Below are 26,787 nucleotides of genomic sequence, written 5' to 3' on the forward strand. Positions count from 1 at the left end.
CCACGCTGCTTCTCTGCTTCATAGCTATGCTAGCCATGAAGAGGGAGGGCGTTCCAGGCCAGCGGCAGGGAGGAGGTGGGATTTTAGGAGGGCTTTGAATGTGGGGAACCTGTCTTGTCCCCCACCAGTCTCTCTGATACCATGAAAAGGGCCCACACAAACTAAACCGCAGCCCCTATGTCTGACTCCTCCTCTAGACTGTAAGCTTCTTGTGAGCAGGGAATGTTTATTGTCGTATTGTACTCTCCCAAGCACTCAGTACAGTGCTCAACACACAGTAAGCGCTCGATAAATACAACTGAATGACTGGATGGATGAATAAATAAATTCTGCTGCAGTCCCGGTGGGAGACATTTTTAGCTACAATGGGTCGCACCTGGAAGTTTCCAGTCCTCTACCAGTCTCGATTATTCATTCATTCATTCATTCATTCATTCAATAGTATTTATTGAGCGCTTACTATGTGCAGAGCACTGTACTAAGCGCTTGGGATGAACAAGTCGGCAACAGATAGAGACGGTCCCTGCCGTCTGACGGGCTCACGGTCTAATCGGGGGAGACGGACGGACGAGAACGATGGCGATAGACAGAGTCGAGGGGAAGAACGTCTCGTAAAAACCGATGGCGACTAAATAGAATCGAGGCGATGTACAATTCATTAACAAAATAAATAGGGTAACGAAAATATATACAGTCGAGCGGACGAGTACAGTGCTGTGGGGATGGGAAGGGAGAGGTGGAGGAGCAGAGGGAAAAGGGGAAAAAGAGGGTTAAGCTGCGGAGAGGTAAAGGGGGGGTGGCAGAGGGAGTAGAGGGAGAAGAGGAGCTCGGTCTGGGAACGCCTCTTGGAGGAGGTGATTAAGTGAGGGAGAGTCAAGCAGAGGCCCGTCCGTTCCCTTCCTAGCTTGGCCAGTGGCTCGCGAGTGGAAGACCATCTGCTACAAGGCCAAACTCACCCGCGCTGGGCAGGAGCGGCACGGCAGAGAGACGAGGGCGGAGGCTCACGTTTACGCGGAAGGAGGCAACGGTAAATCACTTCCATATTTTGACCAAGAAAACCCTATGGATCCGCTACCAGAACGATCGCAGATGGAGGTGAGACGTTCGGGGAGAGATACGTCCACGGCGTCGCTGTGGGTCGGAGACGCCTCGGCGGCATACGACAAGCGTTCCATTCAGCTGGACACCGAGGCGTTCTATTTTTCAATATTTTCAATATTCAATATTTTTTCAATATTTTTTTTTTGTCCGGGACGTGGTGGTAGATCAGAACTAGGGCACCCGAATTCCTTTCTGATTCTTTGGAACCAAAAGTTCTTTTGAGGAGCCATCTCTAGAACGCTGCCCTAAATCGCTGGACCGGCACCACCTCCAGGCAGAAAGTCGGTTCGATCATTCAATCGTATTTACTGAACGCTTACCGTGTGCGGAGTGCTGTGTGCTTACGGTGTTCTTTTCACTGGAAAGAACAATTCGGCAACAGATAGAGACAGGGTGTGCCCAAGGAAGCCCCCAAAAGCCACCATTTGCTGCCAGCTCTGACTCAGGAAACCGTTGTCAAGAGGGGGAAGGAGAAGCCGGAAGCGGAGGCCATTAACTACCCAATGAATTCACTCTCCTAAAATAATCCTGCCTTTTGTCGGCGGCGACCACCTCCCTTTTCCCCTGTTGAGCTGGAGTTCATAAAGGGGATGCTGTGGAAGGACTGATCTCCTTGGGTAAAAGCCCATCCTGCTTTCAGATTTGATCCACTGAGCAACCCAGAGCATTAATGACGCTCCCGGCCAGATGGCAGCCCCAGGTGTAGGATAATGTCTTTGGCCTTTGACATTTTAATGTGCCGTCTGACAAGAGTAAATACGTTGGTGTCATTTCAGCCGCAGTCACCGTCATACAGTCCCGAGACTGGGTATAGGGAAGGGGCTGACAAGTCTTGATTAAAAAGAAGCGGCGAGAAGCGGTGTGGCTCAGTGGAGAGAACGTGGGCCAGAGAGTAATAAAGACCTGGGTTCTAATTCCAGTTCTGCCACTTGCCTGCCGTGTGACCCCGGGCAGCTTCACTTCTCTCGGCCTCGGTTACTACGTCCGTCAAATGGGGATGAAGACCGTGAGCCTCAGGTGGGCCCTGGATTCTGCCCAACCTGAACATCTTGTAACTACCCCAGGCCTCCCCTCTCAGGGTGGCACCTGAAGAGTTCCCAGTCCTCTACCGGTCTCGACAACGGGAGGGAGATCCAGGCAGAGGCACGATTAGACTGTAAGCCCGTCAACGGGCAGGGACTGTCTCTATCTGTTGCCGAATTGTACAGTCCAAGCGCTTAGTACAGTGCTCTGCACAGAGTAAGCGCTCGATAATTACTATTGAATGAATGAATGAAAGAATGAATAATTAAATATCCATTCCATTCCTAGTGTGGGCAGCGGCTAGCGAGTGGAAGACGATCCGCTACAAGTCAAAAATCACCTGTGTTAGGCAGCGGTGGCATGGGAGAGAGTGAGGGGTGGAGACTCAGATTTATTGTGCGGAAGGAGGCTACGATAAGCCCCTTCTGTATTTCTACCAAGAAAACTACGGATACACGATTGCAGATGGAGGTCGGGCATTCTGGGAGAGACGCGTCTACGGCGTCGCTATGGGTCGAGGACTCCTCGACGGCACAAGACAAGACCCCAGCGCTAAGAAGAGTACCCGGCACATAGTAGGTGTTTAAGAAATTCCATTAAAACGAAGCTTATAGTCTAGAAGGACCTGGGTTCTAATCCCAGCTCTGCCACTGTCTGCTGGGTGACCTTGGGCAAGTCACCTCTCTGGGCCTCAGTTCCCTCATCTGTAAAATGGGCATTAAGACTGTGAGCCCCATGTGGGACCAGGCCTCTGTCCCACTTGATTAATCTGTACCTACCTCAGTGTTCAGAACAGTGCTTGGAACATATTAAGTGCTTAAAAGTTATTATTATTACTATTAGAAGGAGGAAATACCACAAAAATGGTGGCGGGGGGGAGTCTTCCCAATGCCTCTCCCATCCGACTACCCTCCAGAACTAAACCCCCAACCCCAGAAGTGTACACGGGACACACACACACACCCCCCCAAGCCAGAGAAAAGGTCAAGGTGAGGGGAGATGGGGGCAATAAGAAATTTTGGTCCGACCCTATCTGGGTCATCAGACAGATTTCACTGCGCTGTGCTCTGTTCGAATCAGGAAGGGTGGCTCAAGTAAAACGTGCTCCCAAAGAACCCTTGGATTTGAGTTGGGGCCCATTTGAAATGGGCTCCCTGGTCCTCGGTACCGCTAGAAGGAGGGTTCCGATCCCAGCTCCTCCGCTTGTCTGCTGTGACCTTGGGCGAGTCACTTCATTTCTCTGTGCCTCAGTGACCTCATCTGTAAAATGGGGTTTAAGACTGCGAGCCCCACGAGGGACAGAGACTGTGTCCAACCTGATTAGCCTGTATCTACCCCAGCGCTGAGAACCGGGCACATAGTAAGCTTTTAATCAACACCACCATTAGTCAATAAATACAGTGTGCACAGCACTGGACTAAGCGCTGGGAAAGAGTACACAGGTGAGAATTAGACACGACCCCCCGTCCCTCGAGGGGCCCAGATGGCAAAGAGGATTCCGGGCCGGCGGAGAGGACGGTGGCCGTGGTCCCGTGGCTCAGGGGAAAGCAGCCGGTTGGGTCAGTACCTTCGTCACCAGGTTGGGAGAGGAGCAGCGCGCAACATCGCTGAGGCGGTGCAGGCCGACGGGGACTTCTTCCGCCAGAGCCTGCGGCGGGGGGACCATCACGGGCCGGTCCAGGGGCAGGACCGGTTTGGGGCCTTCCGATGCCATGGGGTCGTCACAAGCCTGACGGGGGAAAGAACAGAGTTTCTGGGGAGCAGAAAGAGAAGCAGCGTGGCTCAGTGGAAAGCGCTCGGGCTCGGGAGTCAGAGGTCCTGGGTTCTAATCCCGGCTCCACCACTTGTCTGCTGTGTGACTCTGGGCCAGCCCCTGAACTTCTCTGTGCCTCAGTTACCTTATTTATGGGCCATGAGCCTCACTTGGGACAACCTGATCAGCTCGTGTCTACCCCAGTGTTTAGAACAGTGCTTGGCACATAGTAAGCGCTTCACAAATACCATTATCATCATTCTAACCCCAGCTCTGCCCCCCGTCTGCCGGGTGGCCTTGGGCAAGTCCCTTCGCTTCTCCGGGCCTTGGTTACTTCATCTGTAAAATGGGGTTGAGGACTGTGAGCCCCACGTGGGACAGGGTCTGTGTCCAACCCAGTTTACTTGTATCCACCCCAGCGCTTAGTACAGTGCCTGGCACACAGTAAGCGCTGAACAAATACCAGAATTAATATTCATAGCAGAGTTTCCGTTCCTGGTTGGGGTCCAAGTAGTTGCTCCCTCAGACTGCTTCAGAAAGCTGAAGTGTTAGAAACAGGCTGGGAAAAAAAAGCTGGGTATCTTAGGCTCCCCCCAAACAACAGCTCTGCATGGGCAAATCTTTACTCTCCTAGAAGAAAATTCAGTGGATCACGGAATATCGCAGAACAATAGTTTTCCATAGCAGAGGCACTCCCAGCTTGGGGTCCATTAGGAACGCCTGATCCCTTCCAGCTCTAACTCAACTCGATGACCCGTGAGAAGACTTTCCACTTTGTGGATTGTTTGAAGCAGGTTCTTAAATTCTCCCTAGCTGCCAGCTTGCCTAACCTCTGACCTTCTCTCACACTGCAGCACCTGTTGTTCACAGCAGTAGCTCTCCCCAGGATCTGCTCAACTGCGACTCCGCCTTGCTTTTCCCATCATCTTTTTTTTTTTTTTATGGTATCTGTTAAGTACTTTCTGTGTGCCAGACACCGTACTAAGTGCTGCAGTAGATCATTCATTCATTCATTCAATAGTATTTATTGAGCGCTTACTATGTGCAGAGCACTGTACTAAGCGCTTGGAATGAACAGGTCGGCAACAGATAGAGACGGTCCCTGCCGTCTGACGGGCTTACGGTCTAATCGGGGGAGACGGACAGACGAGAACGATGGCGACGAATAGAGTCGAGGGGAAGAACGTCTCGTAAAGACAATGGCGACTAAATAGAATCGAGGCGATGTACATTTCATTAACAAAATAAAGAGGGTAATGAAAATATATACAGTCGAGCGGACGAGTACAGTGCTGAGGGGATGGGAAGGGAGAGGGGGAGGAGCAGAGGGAAATGATAATGTTGGCATTTGTTAAGCGCTGACTATGTGCAGAGCACTGTTCTGAGCGCTGGGGTAGATACGGGGTAATCAGGTCGTCCCACGTGAGGCTCACAGTTAATCCCCATTTTACACATGAGGTGACTGAGGCACAGAGAAGTGAAGTGACTCGCCCACAGTCACACAGCTGACGAGTGGCAGAGCCGGGAGTCGAACTCATGACCTCTGACACCGAAGCCCAGGCTCTTTTCCACTGAGCCACGCTGCTTCCCCAAGATACAAGTGAATCAGGTTGGACACGGGTCAGGTCCCACGTGGGGCTCACAGTCTTGATCCCCTTTTTACAGATGAGGGAACGGAGGCCCGGAGAAGTGAAGAGAATGGCCCAAAGTCACACCGCAGACAAGTGGAGGAGCCGGGGTAAGAACCAGGTCATCTCCCCCGTCTAGTCGGTCAGTCAGTCATTCAGTTATATTTATTGAGCGCAAGCCGTGTGCAAAGCACTGTGCTAAGCACGAGGAGGAGTACAATACAACAATAAAACGACACATTCCCTGCCCACAACGAGTTTACGGTCTAGAGGGGGAGATAGACGTTAACATAAATAAATACATAACTTAGAGATATGTACATCACCTTGATTCTATTTATTTGCTATTGTTTTAGGTCATGGGTTCGTATCCATGCTTAGAGAAGCAGCGTGGCTCACTGGAAAGAGCACGGGCTTTGGAGTCAGAGGTCATGGGTTCGAACCCCGGCTCTACCACTTGTCAGCTGTGTGACTTTGGGCAAGTCACTTAACTTCTCGGTGCCTCAGTTACCTCATCTGTAAAATGGGGATTAAGACTGTGAGCCCCACGTGGGACAACCTGATTCCCCTGTGTCTATCCCAGCGCTTAGAACAGTGCTCGGCACATAGTAAGCGCTTAACAAATACCAACATTATTATTATTATTATTATTATTATTATCCCAGCTCTGCCACTTGTCAGCTGTGTGACTGTGGGCAAGTCACTTCACTTCTCTGGGCCTCAGTTACCTCATCTGGAAAATGGGGATTAACTGTGAGCCTCACACGGGACCACCTGATGACCCTGGATCTACCCCAGCTCTTAGAACAGTGCTCTGCACATAGCAAGCCCTTAACAAATACCAACGTTATTAATGAGATGTTCATCCCCTTGATTCTATTTATTGCTATCGTTCTCGTCTGTCCGTCTCCCCCGATTAGACTGTGAGCCCGTCAAAGGGCAGGGACCGTCTCTATCTGTTACCCCTTTGTACATTCCAAGCGCTCAGTACAGTGCTCTGCACATAGTAAGCGCTCAATAAATATTATTGAATGAAATACCATTGAATGAACATAAGTGTTGTGAGGCTGGGGAGGAGGGACGAATAAAAGGAGCAAGTCAGGAAGGGAGTGGGAGAAGAGGAAAGTAGGGCTTTTCAGGGAAGGCCCCATGGAGGGGAGGTGCCTTCATTAAGGCTTTGAAGGTGGAGAGAGTCATTGCGTGTCAGAGATGAGGGAGGGTCTTCCAAGCCAGAGTAAATTTCTCTCTCCCGGTCCTGCCTCCCCTGAGCCTCCTTAGAATTCAATCAGTCGGATTCATTGAGTGCTTACTGTGTGCACAGCACTGTACTCACTACTCGGGAAAGTACGATACAACAGAGTTGGTAGACACACGCCCTGTACACCCCTATGAATTCCTAGGCACTTATCTGTTTATCGCCTCGCTTCTGGCTTGCTACTGCGTTATCCACTTGTGCGAATTTATAATCCGCTCTCGTGCCCCTCTATTGTATTTTTGTCCATTTACAGTTCCCGGTTTTTCCCCACTAAACTCCGTGGGGGCGGGGACCACGTCTTAACGACTTTGTCTCCGGTGTTCCCAAATGCCAAGCCCATTGCTTTGCAGACAGCAGGTGTTCAATCCATCAACAAATCACATCTACTGAGCGTTTTCTATATACGGAGCACGGTACTAAGCACCGAACTGATCTACCTTCACGACATTGCTAAAATCCGCCCTCTCCTCTCCATCCTAAGCGCTATGACGCTGAGCCAAGCACTCGGCCCATCCTGCCTTGACTACCGCATCTGCCTCCCCGTTCTCGTCCATACTTCGCACTGTTGTACGGATCATTTTTGGACAAAAGTGTTCAGTCCACGTCCACGTGCCCCCACTCTTCAACTTTAGTGGTTGCCCATCAACAAAAACCCCTTACCATTGGCTTTAAAGGACTCAGCTCACCCCATCCTACCTCACCTCACTGATCTCCTACTATGGCCCAGCCCGCACACTCCGCTCCTCTAGTGCCAGCTTACTGGCTGTGCCCCGATCTCGCCAATCTCCCTACCAACCCCTTTCCCAAATCCTCCCCCTAGCCTAGAACTCCCGCCCCCTCCATATATGCCAGCCCACCGCTCTCTCCACCGTCCAAGCCTCATTACGGTCACATCTCGTCCAACTCCACGGCACTTACGTACATGTCTTTAAATTATACATTATGAATTACTTATTTTTTCCCACTAATGTCTGTCTCCCCCTCTAGACTGTAAACTAGTTACGGGCAGGGAACGTGACTACTAATTCTGTGGCACTGTACTCTCCCAAGTGCTTAGTACAGTGCTCTACACGCAGTAGGTGACCACTGATTGATTAAACAAACATCTGGGAGAGTACGATATAAGAGAGATCGTACCGTTGATGATGATTAGACCGTAAGCCCGTCAGAGGGCAGGGACTGTCTCTATCTGTTGCCGATGTGTACATTCCAAGCGCTTAGTACAGTGCTCTGCACATAGTAAGCGCTCAATAAATACTATTGAATGAATGAATGATGTCCCCAGGGTCCCAAGCCCTTTCACCTAAATTGTCAGTGATGCTCTGTAGCTCTGGTGTTAAGTTTACATTCCATGAACACTTAAGGGAAGCAGCATGGACTAGTGAAGAGAGCAGCAGCATGGGAGTCCCAAGACCTGGGTTCCAATTCTGGCTCTGGCATTTGTGTGCCTTGAGAGTCTGGGTAAGTCGTTTCATTTCTCTGTGCCCCAGTTATCTCATCGCCAAAAATGGAGATTGAAAGCCCACGCTCCCTCCCACATAGACTGTGAGCCCCTTGTGGGGCCTGATTATCTTGGATCTACCCCAGAACTTAATACGGGACTTAGAACATCGTAAGTACTTTGGCCCAGTAGATAAAGCACGGGCCCGGGAGTCAGAAGGTCACGAGTCCTCATCCCTGCTCCACCACTTGTCTGCTGTGCGGCCTTGGACAAGCCACTTCACTTCTCTGTGCCTCAGTTACCTCATCTGGAAAAGGGGGATGAAGATTGTGAGCCCTATGCGGGACAGGAACTGTGCCCAGTCCAATTTGTCTGTACTACCCCAGCACTTAGTACAGTGCCTGCACATAGTAAGCGCTTAAGAAATGCCATAATTATTATTATTATTACTTAACAGCGTGGCTCAGTGGAAAGAGCGTGGACTTCGGAGTCAGAGGTCATGAGTTCGACTCTCGGCTCTGCCACTTGTCAGCTGTGTGACTGTGGGCAAGTCACTTAACTTCTCTGTGCCTCAGTTCCCTCATCTGTAAAATGGGGATTAAAAGTGTGTGAGCCCCACTTGGGACAACCTGATTACCCTGTATCTCCCCCAGCGCTTAGAACAGTGCTCGGCACCTAGTGAGCGCTTAACAAATACCAACATTATTATTATTATTAACAAATACTGCTACTCTTATTATTGATGATAATGATCCTTCTTTTTATGAGATCAGCTGAGCCACGTGTGCCCATTTTTGCTGTACTCCTGCATTCTCCGCCTCCTATCTGTGCAGTCTGCCTCCCTTCCCAGACGACGTCGCCAGTCAGTCGCCGAATGCGCCCAGATCATTTTCTTTAAAAGTTTCCATCGCAACTCCACCCCGCTGAGAATCACGTGGCTGTCCACCGCCGAGCCCGAGGAAACCACAGCCCCCCTCGGCCGGGCCGGGCTAATTCGCTGTAGCAGCAGGAGGAGCTGTGAATTTTCCCAGGCACCTCCGAGGAGTGAGAAGTCAAACTCCTTCTCACCCCCTCACCGGAGAGGTGCTAACCCTGTGCAAACAACTTTTCGGCCCCTACGGTGAAGGAGATGCTCCCTCCCAGGTAAGGAACTCGATCTTGTGTTCGGTAATTCCAGAAATGACTCTTTATTTTGGGAGGGGGGAGTGAGGAGGGTAATAATCATAATAATAATTGTGGCATTTGTTAAGTGCTTACTGTGTCAGGCGCTGTACTAAGCGCTGGGGTGGATACAGTGTCTCGAGGGGTGCCAAGCACTGAGAAAGAGGGGAAGCAGCGTGGCTCAGTGGAAAGAGCCTGGGCTTCGGTGTCAGAGGTCATGAGTTCGACTCCTGGCTCTGTCACTCGTCAGCTGTGTGACTGTGGGCGAGTCACTTCACTTCTCTGTGCCTCAGTTCCCTCATCTGTAAAATGGGGATTAACTGTGAGCCTCACGTGGGACGACTTGATTACCCTGTATCTACCCCAGCGCTCAGAACAGTGCTCTGCACGTAGTAAGGGCTTAACAAATACCAACATTATTATTATCAGAAAGAAATAGGGGGAGCTGGAGGGAAACTAAAACTTGGAAAAGTTCAGCGATGAAAAACATAAATCAAGAAACAGTCTCTTTAAAGTATCAAAACACAGGCTACCGGGTGCAGGACACAGCCTGATCTATCTCTTATTTTGCAGTGCTTGTTAATCAATCGTATTTATCACATTTATTGAGCGCTTCCTGTGTGCAGAGCAGTCGATCATACTTATTGAGCGCTTCCTGTGTGCAGAGCAGTCGATCATACTTATTGAGCGCTTACTGTGTGCAGGTCCCAAGTACTAAGTTCTTGGGAGTACAAAACAACAGTATAACAGATACGGTCCCTGCCCGCAACATGCTTGGAGTCTAGAGGACTGCACAAAGCACTAGGGTGAGTGCCACACCACAGTAGAACACAAACATTCCTGCCCACAATGTTAAGCGCTTACTATATTCTAGGCACTGTGTTAAACCCTGGGCTAGACACAGGCTAGCCGGGTTGGACACAGCCCAAGTGGGGCTCACAGTCTTGGTCCCCATTTTACAGCTATGATAACTGAGGTACAGAAGTTACGTGGCTTGCCAAAGGTGTCCATTCCACGGGGCTATCCTGCTTTCCCTTGAGGTTCCTCAGCGCCTTCTATATCCAACTCAAATAATCCACTGGGCTTCCAGGCCTTCAGAACCATAATAATAATAATGTTGGTATTGGTTAAGCGCTTACTATGTGCAGAGCACTGTTCTAAGCGCTGGGGTAGATACAGGGTCATCAGGTTGTCCCACGTGAGGCTCACAGTTAATCCCCATTTTACAGATGAGGGAACTGAGGCCCAGAGAAGTGAAGTGACTCGCCCACAGTCACACAGCTGACAAGTGGCAGAGTTGGGATACGAACCCATGACCTCTGACTCCCAAGCCCGGGCTCTTTCCACTGAGCCATGCTGCCATCTCACTCCCATTTCCACCCACCTCCCCTCCTTTCGGCCTGCCGAGAAAATTACCGACAATTCCCTAGGAGGGAAAGCAGCACGGCCTGGGCGAAGCACCACGGTCTAATGGCTAGAGCACGGGCCTGGGAGTCAGAAGGACCTGCATTCTAATCCCAGGTCCGCCAGGTTTCTGCAGTGTGATCTTAAACTGTGAGCCTCACGTGGGTCAACCTGATTACCCTATATCTACCCCAGCGCTTAGAACAGTGCTCTGCACATAGTAAGCGCTTAACAAAGACCAACATTATTATCTTGGGCAAGTCACTTCACCTCTCTGCGGCTAAATTACCTCATCTGCAAAATGGGGATCAAGACCGTGAGCCCCATGTAGGACAGGGACTGTGGCCGGTCTGATTAGTTTGTATCTACCCCGGCGTGCAGTACAGTGCGTGGCACGTAAGTGCTTGGCACACAGTAAAGTGCTTAACAAATATCAGGAGAAAGAAAAAAAAGCTCATCCTCTAGACCGTCAGCTGTCGCGAGCGGGGAATGTGTCCACCGGCTCCGTTATACGGTGCTCTCCCAAGCACTTAGTAGACTGCTCTCCACGCACAGCGTGGTCTAGTGGGTGGAACACAGGCCTGGGAGTCAGAAGGACTTGGGTTCTAACCCCGGCTCCGCTACGTGTCGGCTAAGCGACCCTGGGCAAGTCGCTTCACTTCTCCGCGCCGCGGTTCCCTCATCTGGAAAGCGAGGATTCAGACGGGGGCGGGGACCGCGTCCGACCCAATAAGCGTTCGGTCGTATTTATTAAGCGCTCTCCGGGTGCAGAGCACCGTACTAAGCGCTCATCTACCCGGCCTTTAATACGGCGCCCGGCTTACAGGAGGCGCTGAAGAAATCGCCGTTAAAAAAACGACAGATCCGATGGATCGGCTCACCTGATGGACTTCCTCCGGAGCCTGAGGCGGGATCGGGGCCGGCTGCCTCACTATGTAGTTGATCTGGCCGACGATGGTCTGCTGGACGTGCTGAGGGGGCTTGGTCTGATTGAGCTGCAGGCTGGGCTGCTGGGCCTGGAGCAGGAGTTCTAGGTCCTTCTGCATTTCCTCCAGCTCGAACTTGTGGTGGATGAGATCCAGGTTCTGGTGTAAGACCGGCTCCTGCGGGGGCCCGTCGTTCTGGCCCGAGCTCAGAGGGGACGGCGGAGGGGCCTGCGGCGGCTGCATCGGCGGCTGCTGGGGCAGGTGGCTCGGCTTCGGCTTCGCGTGGTGACCCAGCTGGACCCGGACGGACGGACCGGGCGGGACGGGCGGGACCGTGGCCGACGGCGCATCCCGGGGAGGAACGACGCACGCCGGGTGGCCGCCGGGCTGGGCAGGCGGAGGGGCCTGGGGGGGCTTCCCCATCCTCGGGGCCGCGCTCTCCGGCTCCAGATGGGGCTGCTGCTCCAGCCAGGGCTGCGCCGGTCTCAGGGGGTGGGGGCCGCAGGCCTGCTCCTTCTCCCCGGCCTGCGTGGCGTACTGCGCCGACAGCTGCCGCGGTTCCGAGGCCTGGCGAAAGCCGAGCTGCTGCTGCTGCTGCTGCGGCTGTTGCTGCTGGTGGTGGTGGTGCATCCCCGGATGAGGGGCCTGGCCTTTGTGGCAGGGGGGGCCCGGGGCGCAGTGGGAGCAGCAGACGGGGAATTTCTGCGGCTGGTGGTTCAGGGGGTCCGGCGGGGGGGCGGGGGAGTGGTGTCCGTGATAAAAGGCCGGCGGCAGGCCCGGCCCGGTGCCGTAACCCGGGACGTCCGAGGGAGGAGGAGGTCCGCCTTCCGTGGTGATGCAGCCTGGAAAACCGGAGAGGTCCATTTTCCCACGGAGGTCCTCCGGGGGCGTCTCCCCCACCCCGTCCCGGTTGGCCGTTTGTTTGCCGCCGCCTCACCCGTGACCCTCTGGATTGACCCCATTCCGGGCGAATCCCCTTCGCCGGATTCCCGGTGGATTCCGAAGAGATCCGGTTGGGAACGGAGGAAAGCTCCCCAGCGGGCAAGATGCCACAAGGCCTTCTTGGGCCGGGAGGCCGGGCCGGGTCAGCGGGAGGGGCGACCCCGGGGCGGACTAATTTTAAGTGGGAAGAGCACGGGCCTGGGATTCAGAGGACTCGGGTTCTAATTCCGGCTCCGCCACTTGTCTGCCGTGTGACCCCGGGCAAGTCACTTACCTTCTCTGGACCTCGGTTTCCTCATCTACACCACGGGGATTAAGTCCTTGAATCCCAAGCGGGACAGAGGCTGTGTCCAACCTGATTAGCTTGGATCTTTTCCAGCACTTAGTAATAATAAAAATTATGTTAGTATTCGTTAAGCGCTTACTATGTACCGAGCACTGTTCTAAGCGCTGGGGTAGATACAAGGGAAACAGGTTGTCCCACGTGAGGCTCACAATCTTAATCCCCATTTTACAGATGAGGTAACGGAGGCACCGAGAAGTTGAGAGATTTGCCCAAAGTCACACACCTGACAGGTGGCGGAGCGGGCATTAGAACCCATGACCTCTGACTCCTAGGCCCGGGCTCTTTCCACTAAGCCACGCTAATAATAATGATGGTATTATTATTTTCCAATGAGCCAGGCTGCTTCTCAAGCAGCGTGCCTGGCACAGTGCCTGGCACCCAGTAAAAGCTTAACAAATACCATACACGAAAAAAATGGGTGGCAGGGGGCAGAGATTGGCTCTTAGGGCGAATTTACTTCTAGACAATGATGGGAGCTAATGAATAAAGCTACTTTCAGTGCCAAGTCGCCTGATTTGGCTACAGCTGGAAGGGGCACGTTGGAGAGAAAAGGGAAGGGCCACAGTGAAGCAATCCGCTGACCGATCTGGCCCATTTCTACCGCGCTCGGGAAACCTGCAGATCGCCAGGGGATTTAATAACTCACCCGAGCGCTTAGGACAGTTCTCTGCACCCAGTAAGCATTCAATAAATACGACTGACTGACTGATTGACTTGTATTTAGAGAGCTTTCATTTTCTTTAAACATCTTCCTAACAGTTATCTCACGTTCTCACTACATGGGAGAGAGGACGGAGAGGCAGAAAGTATCCCCATTTGACACCTCACTGTGGGCAGGAAACCTAATGCTATTATCATTATAATTATTATGTGCAGTTTCCGATTCATAGCGACTCCATGGATGGGCTTTCTCCGGAACGTCCTGTCCTCCGCCAAAATCCGCAACCTTTCTAACAGTTCTTCCGTTATCGTTGTTAGGGTCCCTATCTAGCTGCCGGTCTGCCTCTTCCACCTTTTCCCTGGACTTTTCCTAGCGTCTTCTCCAGAGAATTAGTCCTCTTCATTCCCTGCTTCAGGGAAGCGGCGTGGCTCAGTGGAAAGAGCCTGGGCTTCGGAGTCAGAGGTCATGGGTTCGACTCCCGGCTCTGCCGCTTGTCAGTTGTGTGACTGTGGGCAAGTCACTTAACTTCTCTGTGCCTCAGTGACCTCATCTGTAAAATGGGGATTAACTGTGAGCCTCACGTGGGACAACCTGATTACCCTGTATATACCCCAGCATTAGAAGAGTGCTCTGCACATAGTAAGAGCTTAACAGATACCAACATTATTATTATTTTTCATTATGTGTCCGAAATACGCTAATCTAAGTCGAGTCCTTTGACCTTCCAAAGCCCATTTTGGTTTAATTTGCTCCAAAATCCATTTGTTTGTCTTTGGGGCAGTCCATGGTATTGGCCAAAGCCTTCTCCAATACCACATTTCAAAAGAATCGATATTCTTTCTATCCTGTTGTTTCACTGTCCAGCTTTCGGATCCATACGCCGTCCCTGGAAACACCACAGAGTTGACAGGGAACCTACCAACTCTCTTATATTGTAAGCCCGTCAAAGGGCAGGGACTGTCTCTATCTGTTACCGATCTGTCCATTCCAAGCGCTTAGTACAGTGCTCTGCACATAGTAAGCGCTCCATAGATACTATTGAAGGAATCTCCCAAGTGCTCAGTACAGCGCTCTGCACACAGTGAGCACTCAATGAAAACGATTTCTTGATCGGTTGAATGATTTGAAATTGAGGCGTGGAGCGGTCAAGTGACCTGCCTGAGTCACACAGCAGACAGGTGGCAGAGGCAGGATTAGAACCCACATCCTTCTGACGCCGAGGCCCGTGCTCTATCCTCTACATCCCTAAGGCCTAGCTCCCCCTCTAGACTTGCTCATGTGGAGCAGGGAATGTGTCTGCTTATTATTGTATTGTACTTTCCCACGTACTTAGTTCAGTGCTCCGTACAGTGTAGGAGCACAATAAATACAATTGGCTGACTTCACTGGGACTAGAACTCCTGACTCAAAACCCCATATTCTTGCCACTTCAACATGCTTCCTTCAGAGTTCAGCTCACTCGCCTGGGCATCTATCGGCCCGGGAAGCTGTCGACTCCCAACTCCAACTCTACCCACAGACAAAGATAGCGCTTGCCAAAATAGAAGGCTTTGATTATACGTTTTGGATCGAAGGCTATTAAGAAATTAGGGAACATTCTTCCAATCACAGATATCTGCCTGGAGACTGGAAGCTCTCCCGTTGCACCGTACTCTCCCAAGCGCCTCAGTACGGTGCTCTGCACACAGTGAGCACTCAATAAACACCACTGATTGATGGATTAAAATGTTTGCGGTGCTGGAATAAATGGATTTCTTGTCGATCAAGGGGGGAGGGCGACACCGCGAGCTTCTCGCAGCACGGGGTTCTTGTGGACCGCGAGCCACCGCGTGAGAGAGAACTGGATGGAATAGGGATAGTGGCATGGCCTAGTGGGTAGAGCGCATGCCTGGGAGTCAGAAGACCTGGGTTATAATCCTGGCTCCACCACCTGTTGGTTGTGTGACCTTAGGTAAGTCCCTTCACTTCTCTGCACCCCATTTCCCTCATCTGTAAAAGGAGGATTAAGACTGTGAGCCCTCAGAGGGACAAGGACCGTGTCCAGCCTGATTAGCTTGTGTCTACCCCAGCGCTCGATAAAGTGCCTGGCACACTGTAATTGCTTTATAAGTACCATAAAATGGAGAGAATTCAAAACCAGGACAAGAATCAGGATGACAAATTGTCCCCAGCTCTGAAAATTAAAGTGCAACAAACATTTTTTTGAAGTCGGACTGTGGGTCCTTGGCTATTTCCGAGCTGAATGATAAGAAATAATAATTGAGGTATTTGAAAAGTGCTTATTATGTTCCGGGCACTGTACCAAACACTGGGATAGATAGGAAGTGATGGGGTTGAACCTAGTCCCTATCCCACATGAGGCTCACAGTCTGAATCCCCATTTTACTGATATGGTAAATGAGGCCCAGAGAAGTGAAGTAACTTGCCCGAGGTCATACAGCAGTCAAGTGGTGGAGTCAGGATTAGAACTCATGACTTTCTGACTCCCAGGCCTGTGCTCTATCCACTGCATTCCTAAGGCCTTGGACATGTGCTCCTTCCATCTCCCCACGAGGAACTCCCTGCTGTTATGAATAATAATTATTATTATAATGGTATTTTTAAGCACTTACTGTGTGCCAAGCACTGTGTTAAGCATCGAGATAGATACAGGAGAATCAGGTTGGACACAGACCCTGTCCCACAAGGGACTCACAGTCAAGCACACAGTAAGCGCTCAGAAATACGATTGAATGAAAGTAGGAGAGAGAACACGTACTGACTCCCTCTTTTACAGAGAGAAGCAGCGTGGCTCAGTGGAAAGAGCCTGGGCTTCGGAGTCAGAGGTCTTGTGTTCGAATCCTGGATCCACCACTTGTCAGCTGTGTGACTGTGAGCAAGTCACTTAACTTCTCTGTGCCTCAGTTCCCTCATCTGTAAAATGGGGATTAAGACTGTGAGCCTCACGTGGGACAACCTGACTGCCCTATATCTATCCCAGTGCTTAGAACAGTGCTCTGCACATAGTAATAATAATAATAATGTTGGTATTTGTTAAGCACTTAACTTACTATGTGCAGAGCACTGTTCTAAGCGCTGGGGTAGATACAGGGCAACGGGGTTGTCCCACGTGAGGCTTACAGTTAATCCCCATTTTACAGATGAGGAAACTGAGGCACAGAGAAGTGAAATGAATTGCCCAAGGTCACACAGCAGGCAAGTGACAGAGTCAGGCCACGCTGCTTCCTACCCCACCCCACTGTGCGGAGGCCCCCAGCAAGTGCCTTCGGGAGGAGGGGTTTGACCCGCCCTGTGGCTTTCTAGGATGCCCGGGGGCCCCCCATCCAGGCTTTAAGCAACTCCACTGAGGTGGTGGGAGAGGGCAGAAGAGGAGAAAGATCTTGTCCTGACCCAGACTGGACAGCTGCTTGGTCCAGAAGGAAGGTTCCCAGGTGAACCTGATCTTCCAGGGCGAGCCGACATCCGTGTTGCAGCTGGTCTCCAGCAGACGCTGCATCTGAAACACAATCTGACAACGAGCCCCACGCTTAGAACGGTGCTCTGCACAGAGTAAGTGCTCAATAGATACCACGGATCGACTGATTGGATGCGGATGTCTCTCTCGACAACGAGGTAAGACGCAGAGAAGGTCCCGGCAGGCATCCGGAACTATTCTGTCCCCGTGGCCGGAGGCCACGGCCCTAACCCTGCTCCTCTGACCCCAGTTCTTACTGCTGGGCACGGGGAGACTGGGTGAGAGAGGGGGGACGGCTCCCAGGGCAAACCGTCGCCGCTATCAGAAAAACCCCTGCAGCTCACGTCCTGCTGGATACACACCTCCCTTCGCCCCCCCAGATCATCCCATATACGAAGACGGTGAAGGATATCGGTGGCTCAACCACCAGTGAGGCAGAAGAGACGTACGCTAACACGCTCAGTGGAAGGACTGTTGGGTTTTCAACCACACTTGCCCTCATGGATAAGGCCTCGCTCTCTGTAGCGTCATTTTCAAAAATGAGGGACAGCTAGATGTCCACGTATTTTTTTTTTCTGCCATTCACAAGGGTCCCAGTTGCTCACAGTACCTCCTTGCCCAGAGAAGAAACTTGGGCATCACCAGGCAAAGATCCTCCTACATTCCCTCAGTGCCTTTCAAAGGCTCCAGCCTGTAACTCTCAATCCTGAAAGCCTGGGAATTAGGGTGGAATGCCTGCTCATAAGACGAATAACAATAATAATAACTGCGGTATTTAAGCGCTTACTACGTGCCAGGCACCGTACTAATAATAATAATGTTGGTATTTGTTAAGCGCTATGTGCAGAGCACTGTTCTAAGCGCTGGGGTAGACACAAGGGAATCAGGTTGTCCCACGTGGGGCTCACAGTCTTAATCCCCATTTTACAGATGAGGGAACTGAGGCACAGAGAAGTTAAGTGACTTGCCCAAAGTCACACAGCTGACTAGTGGCAGAGCCGGGATTCAAACCCATGACCTCTGACTCCAAAGCCCGTGCTCTTTCCAATGAGCCATGCTGCTTCTCTAGTTATGAGCACATCGGGCTGGACACAATCCTTGTCTCACATGGGGTTCACAGTCTTCATCCCCATTTTACAGTTGAGACTCAGAGAAGTGAAGTGATTTGTCCAAGGTCCCACAGCAGACGGGTGGCGGAGCTGGGATTAGAACCCAGGTCCTTCTGACTTCCAGACCCACGCCCTATCCACTAGGCCTCGCTGCTTCTCCTCATCCAAAAGAAATCCCTTTTACCAGGAAAATCTACCTGAAACTCTCTCCCCCTAAGGCCCTGGGAACCTGTGGAAAGTCGTCTCCACCGGGCCAAGAACAAGAGCCGGTCAGTGTTCCGGGCCCCCGGGAGCGGGGAAATCTGTAGACGTGGGCAGCGGCGGCCCAGCCTGGAAACCCGTTTCTCAAGTCTTCTTTCCCCCACCCCAGAGGCAGCCAGCAAGCCTCAGTGGAAAGAGCCCGGGCTTGGGAGTCAGAGGTCATGAGTTCGAATCGCAGCTCTGCCACTCGTCAGCTATTTGACTGTGGGCAAGTCACTTAACTTCTCTGAGCTTCAGTTCCCTCATCTGTAAAATGGAGATTAACTGCGAGCCTCACGTGGGACAATCCGATTAACCTGTATCTACCCCGGCGCTTAGAAAAGTGCTCTGCACATAGTAAGTGCTTAACAAACACCGACATTATTATTATTTCAGGACAGCCCCGGGGGCAGGGGAAGTGGAGAGGATATGCACTTCGGGATCTGGCCCCAAAAGGCCCCACTAAATCTGAAGTTAGAGGAGCGACGCCAGGCAAGAGACGGGCGTCCTCCCTTACCAGCTCCTTGCTGAAGAGGAAGGGGTTGCTGTTCTTGCTGCACACGGCCCAGCTGATGAAGTTCTGCACGTGCTCGAACTGCCGGTTTAAAACCATGATGCTTTGAAGCTGCTGCTCCAGCTTGTGTTTCCTTTCGTTGGTGATGCCCTGGAGTTCGGAGAGAAGGAGGTGGATGAACGGAGCCCTGTTCCCGACGGACAGCCGGCCATCCGAATGAGCCGGGCGGCTCGACGGGAAAAGCGACGGGAGAGCCGGAAGCTCTCCGGACGGGACTCCTCCGGACGGTAAACCCGTTGCGGGCGGGGAACGCGTCTGTTACGACGTTGCGTTGTACTCTCCGGAGCGCTTATTATAATGTTCTGCACGCAGTAAATATGATTAACTCTAGGGAAGGGCGAGGGTGCCTGTCTTCCCCTCTCTGATGGCAGGGGTTGTGTCTCCGCACTTTCCTGCATTCTGCCAAACGTGCTATGCTTATGGTAAGCATTTAATAGCGTGGCTCAGTGGAAAGAGCTCGGGCTTGGGAGTCAGAGGTCATGGGTTCGAATTCCGCCTCTGCCACTTGTCAGCTGTGTGACTGTGGGCAAGTCACTTCACTTTTCTGTGCCTCAGTTCCCTCAGCTGTAAAATGGGGATGAAGACTGTGAGCCTCAGGTGGGACAAACTGTTTACCCTGTATCTACCCCAGCGCTTAGAACGGTGTTCTGCACATAGTAAGCGCTTAACAAATACATTGTTAATAAGCGTCAATGATTGACGGTAAGCACGTTGTGGGCAGGGAAAGTATCTACCAAACTCCCTTGTATTGTAGTCTCCCAAGCTCTTGGCATAGTGCTCTGTAATCACGATAATAATAATTGCGGTATTTGTTAAGTGCTAAGGAAATCAGATTTGACACAGTCCCTGTCCCCCATGGGGCTGACGGTCTTAAACCCCGTTTTACAGAAGAGGTAACTGAGGCCCAGATAAGTGAAGTGACTTACCCAAGGTCACACAGCAGACAAGCAAGAGACCCAGGATTAGAATCCAGGTCCTTCTAACTCCCAGGCCTGTGCTCTATCTACTAGGCCACGCTGCTTCCTGTGGGTGCTCAGTAAATACCATTAATGCAGGGATTGTCTCTATCTGTTGCCAAATTGTACATTCCAAGTGCTTAATACAGTGTTCTGCACATAATAAATGCTCAATAAATACTATTGAATGAATTAATTAATGATATGATGATGATGATGATGATTGATAGAAGCCCTAAAGGGAATCAGTGTGGCCTAGTGGAAAGGGCACGGGCCTGGGAGTCAGAGGACCTGGGTTCTAATCCCATCTCTGCAATTGCTTGCTGTGTGACCTTGGGCAAGTCACCTAACTTCTCTATGCCTCAGTTTCCACAACTGTAAAATGGGGATTAAATGTCTGTTCTCCCTCCTATTCAGACTGCAACCTCCATGGGGGACAGGGACTGCGTCTGGCTCAATTAACTTGTACCAACCCCTGCGCTTCGAACAGTATCAGACACATAGTAAAAAATACCATCAAAGCAAAGGAATCTCCATTTTACAATTGAGGGAACAGGGACACAGAGAAGCAAAGTGACTTGCCCAAGGTCACACAGCAGAGAGATGGCGGAGTCAGGATCAGAACCCAGGCCCTTCCGACTCCCAGGCCCATGTTCTACCCATTAGGCCGCGCTGATTCTCCGTCTTTTGAATGGATCCCTTTTCCTTTCCGATCAGTCGGCGGTATTTGCTGAGCGCTTACTGTGTTCAGAGAGCACTGTACCGAGTGCTGGGGAAAGGGCAATACAACAGAGTTGGTACACACGATCCCTGCCCACAAGTAGTTTACAGCCTACAGCCCACCGTGGTCTTCCTCAGGAGTCTATGTTTCAAGCGGGCAGTGATTTGGGCACCGGCTTGGGCCCCCCCTTTCCTCATCTCACCCCCCAGGGACACGTCCTCTCCCCCCCCCCCGCCCCCCGGCCAGCCCTTACCTCCAGCTGCTCCAAGAGACCATTGGCTTGTTTGTTGAGTTCATTCATCAGCACCATCTTGGCCATTTTGATCTGGTTTTCCACTTTCCGGTGCAGGTGTTTCACTTCAAACAGCCTGCGGGAAAACGGACCCATTGAGCGCGGGCTTCCCAATCACGAGGAGAGGATCACCGGAGTCAGCAGGCCTCACAGCCCCCCAGCTCCTGGCTGCCGGCTCGCTCGGCCTGCTGGGCCCCCCCTAGATTGGAAGCCCACCGTGGGCAGTTAATGTATCTGTTTATTGTTATATGGTACTCTCCCAAGTGCTCAGTACAGTGCTCCGCACACGGTAAACACTAAATAAATACGATCAACCGACCGACCGACAGACCGGAAGCTGCGGGCAGGGAACGTGTCTGCTCATTTTTCTTCTATCGTCCTCTCCCAGGCACTTAGAACAGAGTAAGCTCTCAATAAATACCACTCATTGATTGATGACATTCAATGAAAAGGGAGTAAGTAGAGCCACTCCCTAGCTTGTCAGTCAGTCAGTCAATCGCACTTGGAGAAGCAGCGTGGCTCAGTGAAAAGAGCGTGGGCTTCGGAATCAGAGGTCATGGGTTCGACGCCCGGCTCTGCCACTTGACAGCTGTGTGACGGTGGGCGAGTCACTTCACTTCTCTGTGCCTCAGTTACCTCAAGTGTAAAATGGGGATTATCTGTGAGCCTCACGTGGGACAATCCAATTACCCTGTATCTGCCCCAGCGCTTAGAACGGTGCTCTGCACATAGTAAGCGCTTAACAAATACCAACATTATTATTACTGAGGGCTTTGTGTGTGCTGAGCACTGTACTACGTACTTGGGAGAGTACAATGTAACAATATAACAGGTATATTCCCTGCCCACAGCAAACTTAGAGTCTTAGGGGGGAGACAGACATTAATGCTCGTTTGCAGACCAAAGACTCCCGCTTCCCAAGGGTCATGGGAAAGGTCCAGTGGATGGCACAGGTCCAGATGCTGCCAGACGGGCTTTAAGAGAAGCTGGGCAGCAATCAATCAATCAATGGTATCTACCGAGCGCTTACTGCGTGCCGAGCATTGTACCAAGCACTTGGGAGGGTCTGATACATCCGAGTCGGTAGACGTGTTCCCTGCCTACGATGAGCTTGCAGTCTAGAGCGGGAGAAGGACATGAATAGAAATAAATAAATTATGGATATGTGTATAAGTGCTGTGGGGCTAAGGGGGCGGTGAATAAAGGGAGCAGATCAGGGTGACACAGAAGGGAGTGGGAAAAGGGGAAATGAGGGCTTAGGGAAGGCCTCTTGGAGGAGATGTACCTTCATTAAAGCTTTGGAGGTAGGTCCAGAGTCATTGGTCAAATATACACCTGTGGCTGATAATAATGATAATAATAAAATTGTGGTATCTGTTAAGCACTTGCTATGTGCCCAGCATTGTCTTAAGCACTGAGGTAGATCCCCGTTAAGCAGACCACAGTCCCTGTCCCACGTGGGACTCCCAGTTGAAGTAGGATGGAGAACAGGCATGAGACAATGACTCTCCCCCGCTTCAAAGCCTTTTTGAAGGCCCATCTCCTCCAAGAGGCCTTCCCAGACTAAGCCCCACCTTTCCTCATCTCCCACTCCCTTCTGCCTCGCCCTGACTTGCTCCCTTTGCTCTTCGCCCCTCCCAGTCCCACAGCACTTATACATATCAGTCATTTTATGATTTCTATTGATGTCTGTCTCCCCTCCTCTAGACTGCTGGTGGTGGGAAGGAAATATGACTGCTTATTGTTGTATTGTACTCTCCCAAGTGCTTAGTACAGTGCTCTGCACATAGTCTTATTAAATATGATTGAATGACTGAATGAACCCCCGTTTTATGAATAAAAAAAATGAGCCACCAAAAAGAAAAGGGAATTGCCCAATGTCACCCAGCAGGGTTTAGAAACACCATGACTTGGTGAAAAGAATCCTGGCCTGGGAGTCGGAGGACTTAGATTCTAATCCCAGCCCCTCCATATGTCTGCTGTGTGACCTTGGGCGAGTCTCTTCACTTTTCTGGGCTCAATTTCCTCATCTGTAAATGGGGATTAAAACCGTGAGACCCCCATGGGAAATGGAATGTGTCCAACCTGATTAGTTTATATCTACCCTGTGCTTAATACAGTGCCTGGCACACAGTTAACAGATACCATTAAAAATGTACAGAGCACCTGAGACTTCTAGACTGAATCACTAGATTTCATTGAATGTTTATGCATTGGACTTCCATATTCATTCAATCGTATTTATTGAGCTCTTAATGTGGGCAGAGCACTGTACTAATCCTCGCTTGTCCCTGCGTAACCATGATCCACCTCCCCGGAAATTCTGCTCAGCGCCCCTCCGTCCTGCTGGATTTTCACCTTATAGGCGACTTCAGCTGCCTATTTTTTATTCTTCCGAAAAACAACAAGGCACTCACCCTAATGCTTAGTACAGTGCTCTGCCCACTTTAAGAGCTCAGTAAATAGAGCTGATTGATTGACTGATAGGTCTGGTGGCCTGGAGCCCTTGGATTCATTCATTCATTCAATAGTATTTATTGAGCGCTTACTATGTGCAGAGCACTGTACTAAGCGCTTGGAATGTACAAATCGGTAACAGATAGAGACATCCCCTGCCCGTTGAGGGGCTTACAGTCTAATCGGGGGAGACGGACAGATGAGAACAATAGCAATAAATAGAATCAAGGGGATGAACATCTCATTAAAACAATAGCAAATAAATAGAATCAAGGCGATGTACAATTCATTAACAAAATAAATAGGGTAATGAAAATGAACAGCGATCAGAGGATTTCCGGTGCTGCGAGTGGAATTTAAACACAGGAAGAAGGAAGCACTACCTGTCCTCGATCTGCTTGGCGGATGCCTGCAGTCCAGTTTTCTTCTCCTCCACTTGAGCCGTTACATTTTCCAGAAGGAGTCTCTGGTTCTGCAAAGCCTCCTCTAGATGCCTAAACCTGGGCAAGGAAGGAACAGGTCAGAAACACCCACCCTCGGGATCACACGGTCAGAAATCGGGCCCTCGGCATCGCAGACCGAGAAAGGCCGAAGCAGGGGAGACGTCGACCGCTGAACTGGGGGCGAGCTGTTCTTCCGCTTCATTTCCATAGGCAATCTGCTCTCGATCAGCCGGAAGCTGATCTTGGCTGTCTTGGTTGTGGATTATCTAGGTCCCTCGCTTCTCATCCCCTTACCTCGCTCCCTATCCTCTGACCATTTCCCGCCCTCTAGATATACGCAGAGCCCGTCGGAGGGAAGGGATTGTCTCTATCTGTTGCCGAATTGTACTTTGCAATCGCCGAGTACAGTGCTCTGCACACAGTAAGCGCTCAATAAATCCGATTGAATGAATGAACGTTGTCAGACATGGCGAGTTCAAATCTGATGAGGAGTCGACCTCCAAGGCTGGGACCCAACACTTGCTCTCTCCGTACCTCCTCAGGCCACCTTGGGACCTCTGCATGTGTGACTACAAGCCCCAGGATGGCTCGCTCCACCCACCCCCGCCAACCTAAGAACCGCGGGGCCGCAGGCCGCCCCTACCTGTGCTCTTTGTGTTCGAGAAGGAGGCAGCTTCGGCAGGTGAGGACGTCGCAGGTCTCGCAGAACAGTTTGAGGGCCTCCTGGCTGTGCAGGGGACAGCACAAGGAGAAGTCACTGGGCCCACCATCGGCTCCTGTGAGAGACGAGAGGAAAACGCCCGTTCCCTCAGCGCTGGGGCCTCCTGCGCTGCACCACACATCAGTCTAGGCTGGGCACATGCCCCAGGGGAAGTTGGAGGTGCGGGGCCGGGGTGGGTGGGAACCAGCAATTCTGCTGGGAACATGCTTGGGATTGGAATTGTGAAGGGAGCTTGGGCAAATTACTTCGCTTCTCTAGGCCTCAGTTCCCTCATCTGAAAATGGGGATTAAGATTCGGAGCCCCATGTGGGACAGAGACTGTGCCCACCCTGATTAGCTTATAGCTAAAATATCTAATATCTAAGCAGCGTGGCTCAGTGGAAAGAGCACGGGCTTTGGAGTCAGAGGTCATGGGTTCGAATCCCAACTCGGCCACTTGTCAGCTGTGTGACTTTGGGCAAGTCACTTCACTTCTCGATACCTCAGTTACCTCATCTGTAAAATGGGGATTAAGAGTGTGAGCCCCACGTGGGACAACCTGATTCCCCTGTGTCTCCCCCAGTGCGTGGAACAGTGCTTGGCACATAGTGAGCGCTTAACAAATACCAACATTATTATATCTACCCCAGTTCTTAATACAGTGCCTGGCATATAGTCAGCACTTAACACATAGTATGAAAAAAAGGGGAGGAGGATGTAGAGTTCGGATGTCAGATTTGGGGGGCCTAGATCAAAGGCTGGGTAAAAACCAGTGCCCAACCCACACGAGGCCTGGATTTTCAGAAAACTTGCCAACGACTGAGGCTTCCTAACGGTTTTCTCAGGGACCGTATCTGCCAACGCTGTGGTACTGTATTCTCCCAAGTCCTCGGTACAGTGCTCTGCACATAGTAAGAGCTCAATAAATACCATTGACGATGATGATATAGCCCTTTAAATGAATCTTGAGTGACTTGACTGAACAGGTCTGTTAGAGTATTCACTGGGGTGGGGAGGGGAGAGAGAGTGTGTGTGTGTGTGTGTGTGGATGTATATGTATATAATAATGTTGGTATTTAAGTTATATATATATATAATGTATATATGTGCTTGTGTGTGTGTGAGAGACTACAAGCCCCAGAGTGTACCGCTTCCTCCATACAACTGAGAGAACCCCAAAACCCTCCAGAGGATATAATCGTGTCTACCTACTCTATTGTATTGTTCCTTCCCAAGCGTTTAGTACTGTGTCTACACACAGGAAGCGCTGAAGAAACACCACTGATTGATCGTCCAACAAATTTAACCTGAATTACTAGGATTGATCATCCTTTGAAGATATCAGCCCGAGCCAGCTGAACCAGCCCAGCAGACTTGGGTGGCGCAGGCTGACCCAGAGCCACGCAGAGCTCTAGGGGAGAGTTTCTCCAACCAGCCAGCTGGGTTCTGGCGACAGCAGGAGGGAACTCTCTACGTGGTTCCAATCAAACAAGCAGTGGTATGTACTGGATGCTTACTGGGTGCACTGTACTAAGAGTTTGGGAAAATACAATACGGTAGAGTTGGAAGACATGTTCCCTGCCCATGAGGAGCTTACAGTTATAATGGGTAATAATATAATAATCGTGGTATTCAGTAAGTACTTACTGTGTGCCAGGCACTGTACTAAGCGCTGGGGTGGATACAAGCAAATCAGGTTGGACACAGTCCCTGTCCCACAAGGGGCTTCCTGTCTTGATCCCCATTTTACCGATGAGGTAACTGAGGCACAGAGAGGTAACTTGCCCAAGGTCACACAGCAGACAAGCAGTGGAGCTGGAATTAGAACCGATGACCTTCTGACTACTGGGCCCGTGCTCTAGCCACTAGGTCATGCCACTTCTCAATGGCTAGGGTCAGTCGTTCAATCGGTCAGTCAATTTTATTTATTGACCCCTGCCGGAGCACTATACTAAACACTTGGGAGAGTACAATATACCAATAAAGGGACATACTCCCTGCCCACAACGAGCTTACAGTCTAAAGGGACTGTCTGGGGAGCAGGTTAGGCTGGGTCAAACTGAATCCAGGGAGGAACGGACTGAGTTGGATGCCCATCCGGTGGCCCTTCCGCTGCCCCGTGGGCGGAGTTTCCAGAGGGCAGGGTTGTTGGGACTCGGTGGCCGAAGGGTAACCGAGCTACTGCAGGGGTTTCGCAGAT

General features: G+C 51.2%; 1 protein-coding gene across 4 annotated transcripts in view; it reads right to left on the bottom strand.

Annotated features, from left to right (window-relative positions):
- TRIM66 (tripartite motif containing 66) overlaps positions 1-26,787 on the bottom strand; it is a 100,447-nt gene that overhangs the window by 22,749 nt on the left and 50,911 nt on the right. For all 4 annotated transcript variants that reach the window (XR_005659835.1, XM_029060921.1, XM_039911377.1 and 1 more), the window contains 7 exons: positions 24,531-24,663; positions 23,828-23,944; positions 20,949-21,063; positions 18,962-19,108; positions 17,032-17,149; positions 11,648-12,534; positions 3,692-3,853 (listed from right to left, as the gene is read on the bottom strand). Coding sequence is in view for 3 of the 4 variants with exons in the window: in XM_029060921.1 (XP_028916754.1) it covers positions 3,692-3,853; positions 11,648-12,534; positions 17,032-17,149; positions 18,962-19,108; positions 20,949-21,063; positions 23,828-23,944; positions 24,531-24,663 (1,679 nt within the window). In the remaining variant the exon portion in view is untranslated. The remainder of the gene's footprint in view (positions 1-3,691; positions 3,854-11,647; positions 12,535-17,031; positions 17,150-18,961; positions 19,109-20,948; positions 21,064-23,827; positions 23,945-24,530; positions 24,664-26,787) is intronic.

This window comes from Ornithorhynchus anatinus, chromosome 3 (genome assembly GCF_004115215.2).
Source record: "Ornithorhynchus anatinus isolate Pmale09 chromosome 3, mOrnAna1.pri.v4, whole genome shotgun sequence".
NCBI classification, from domain to species: domain Eukaryota; kingdom Metazoa; phylum Chordata; class Mammalia; order Monotremata; family Ornithorhynchidae; genus Ornithorhynchus; species Ornithorhynchus anatinus.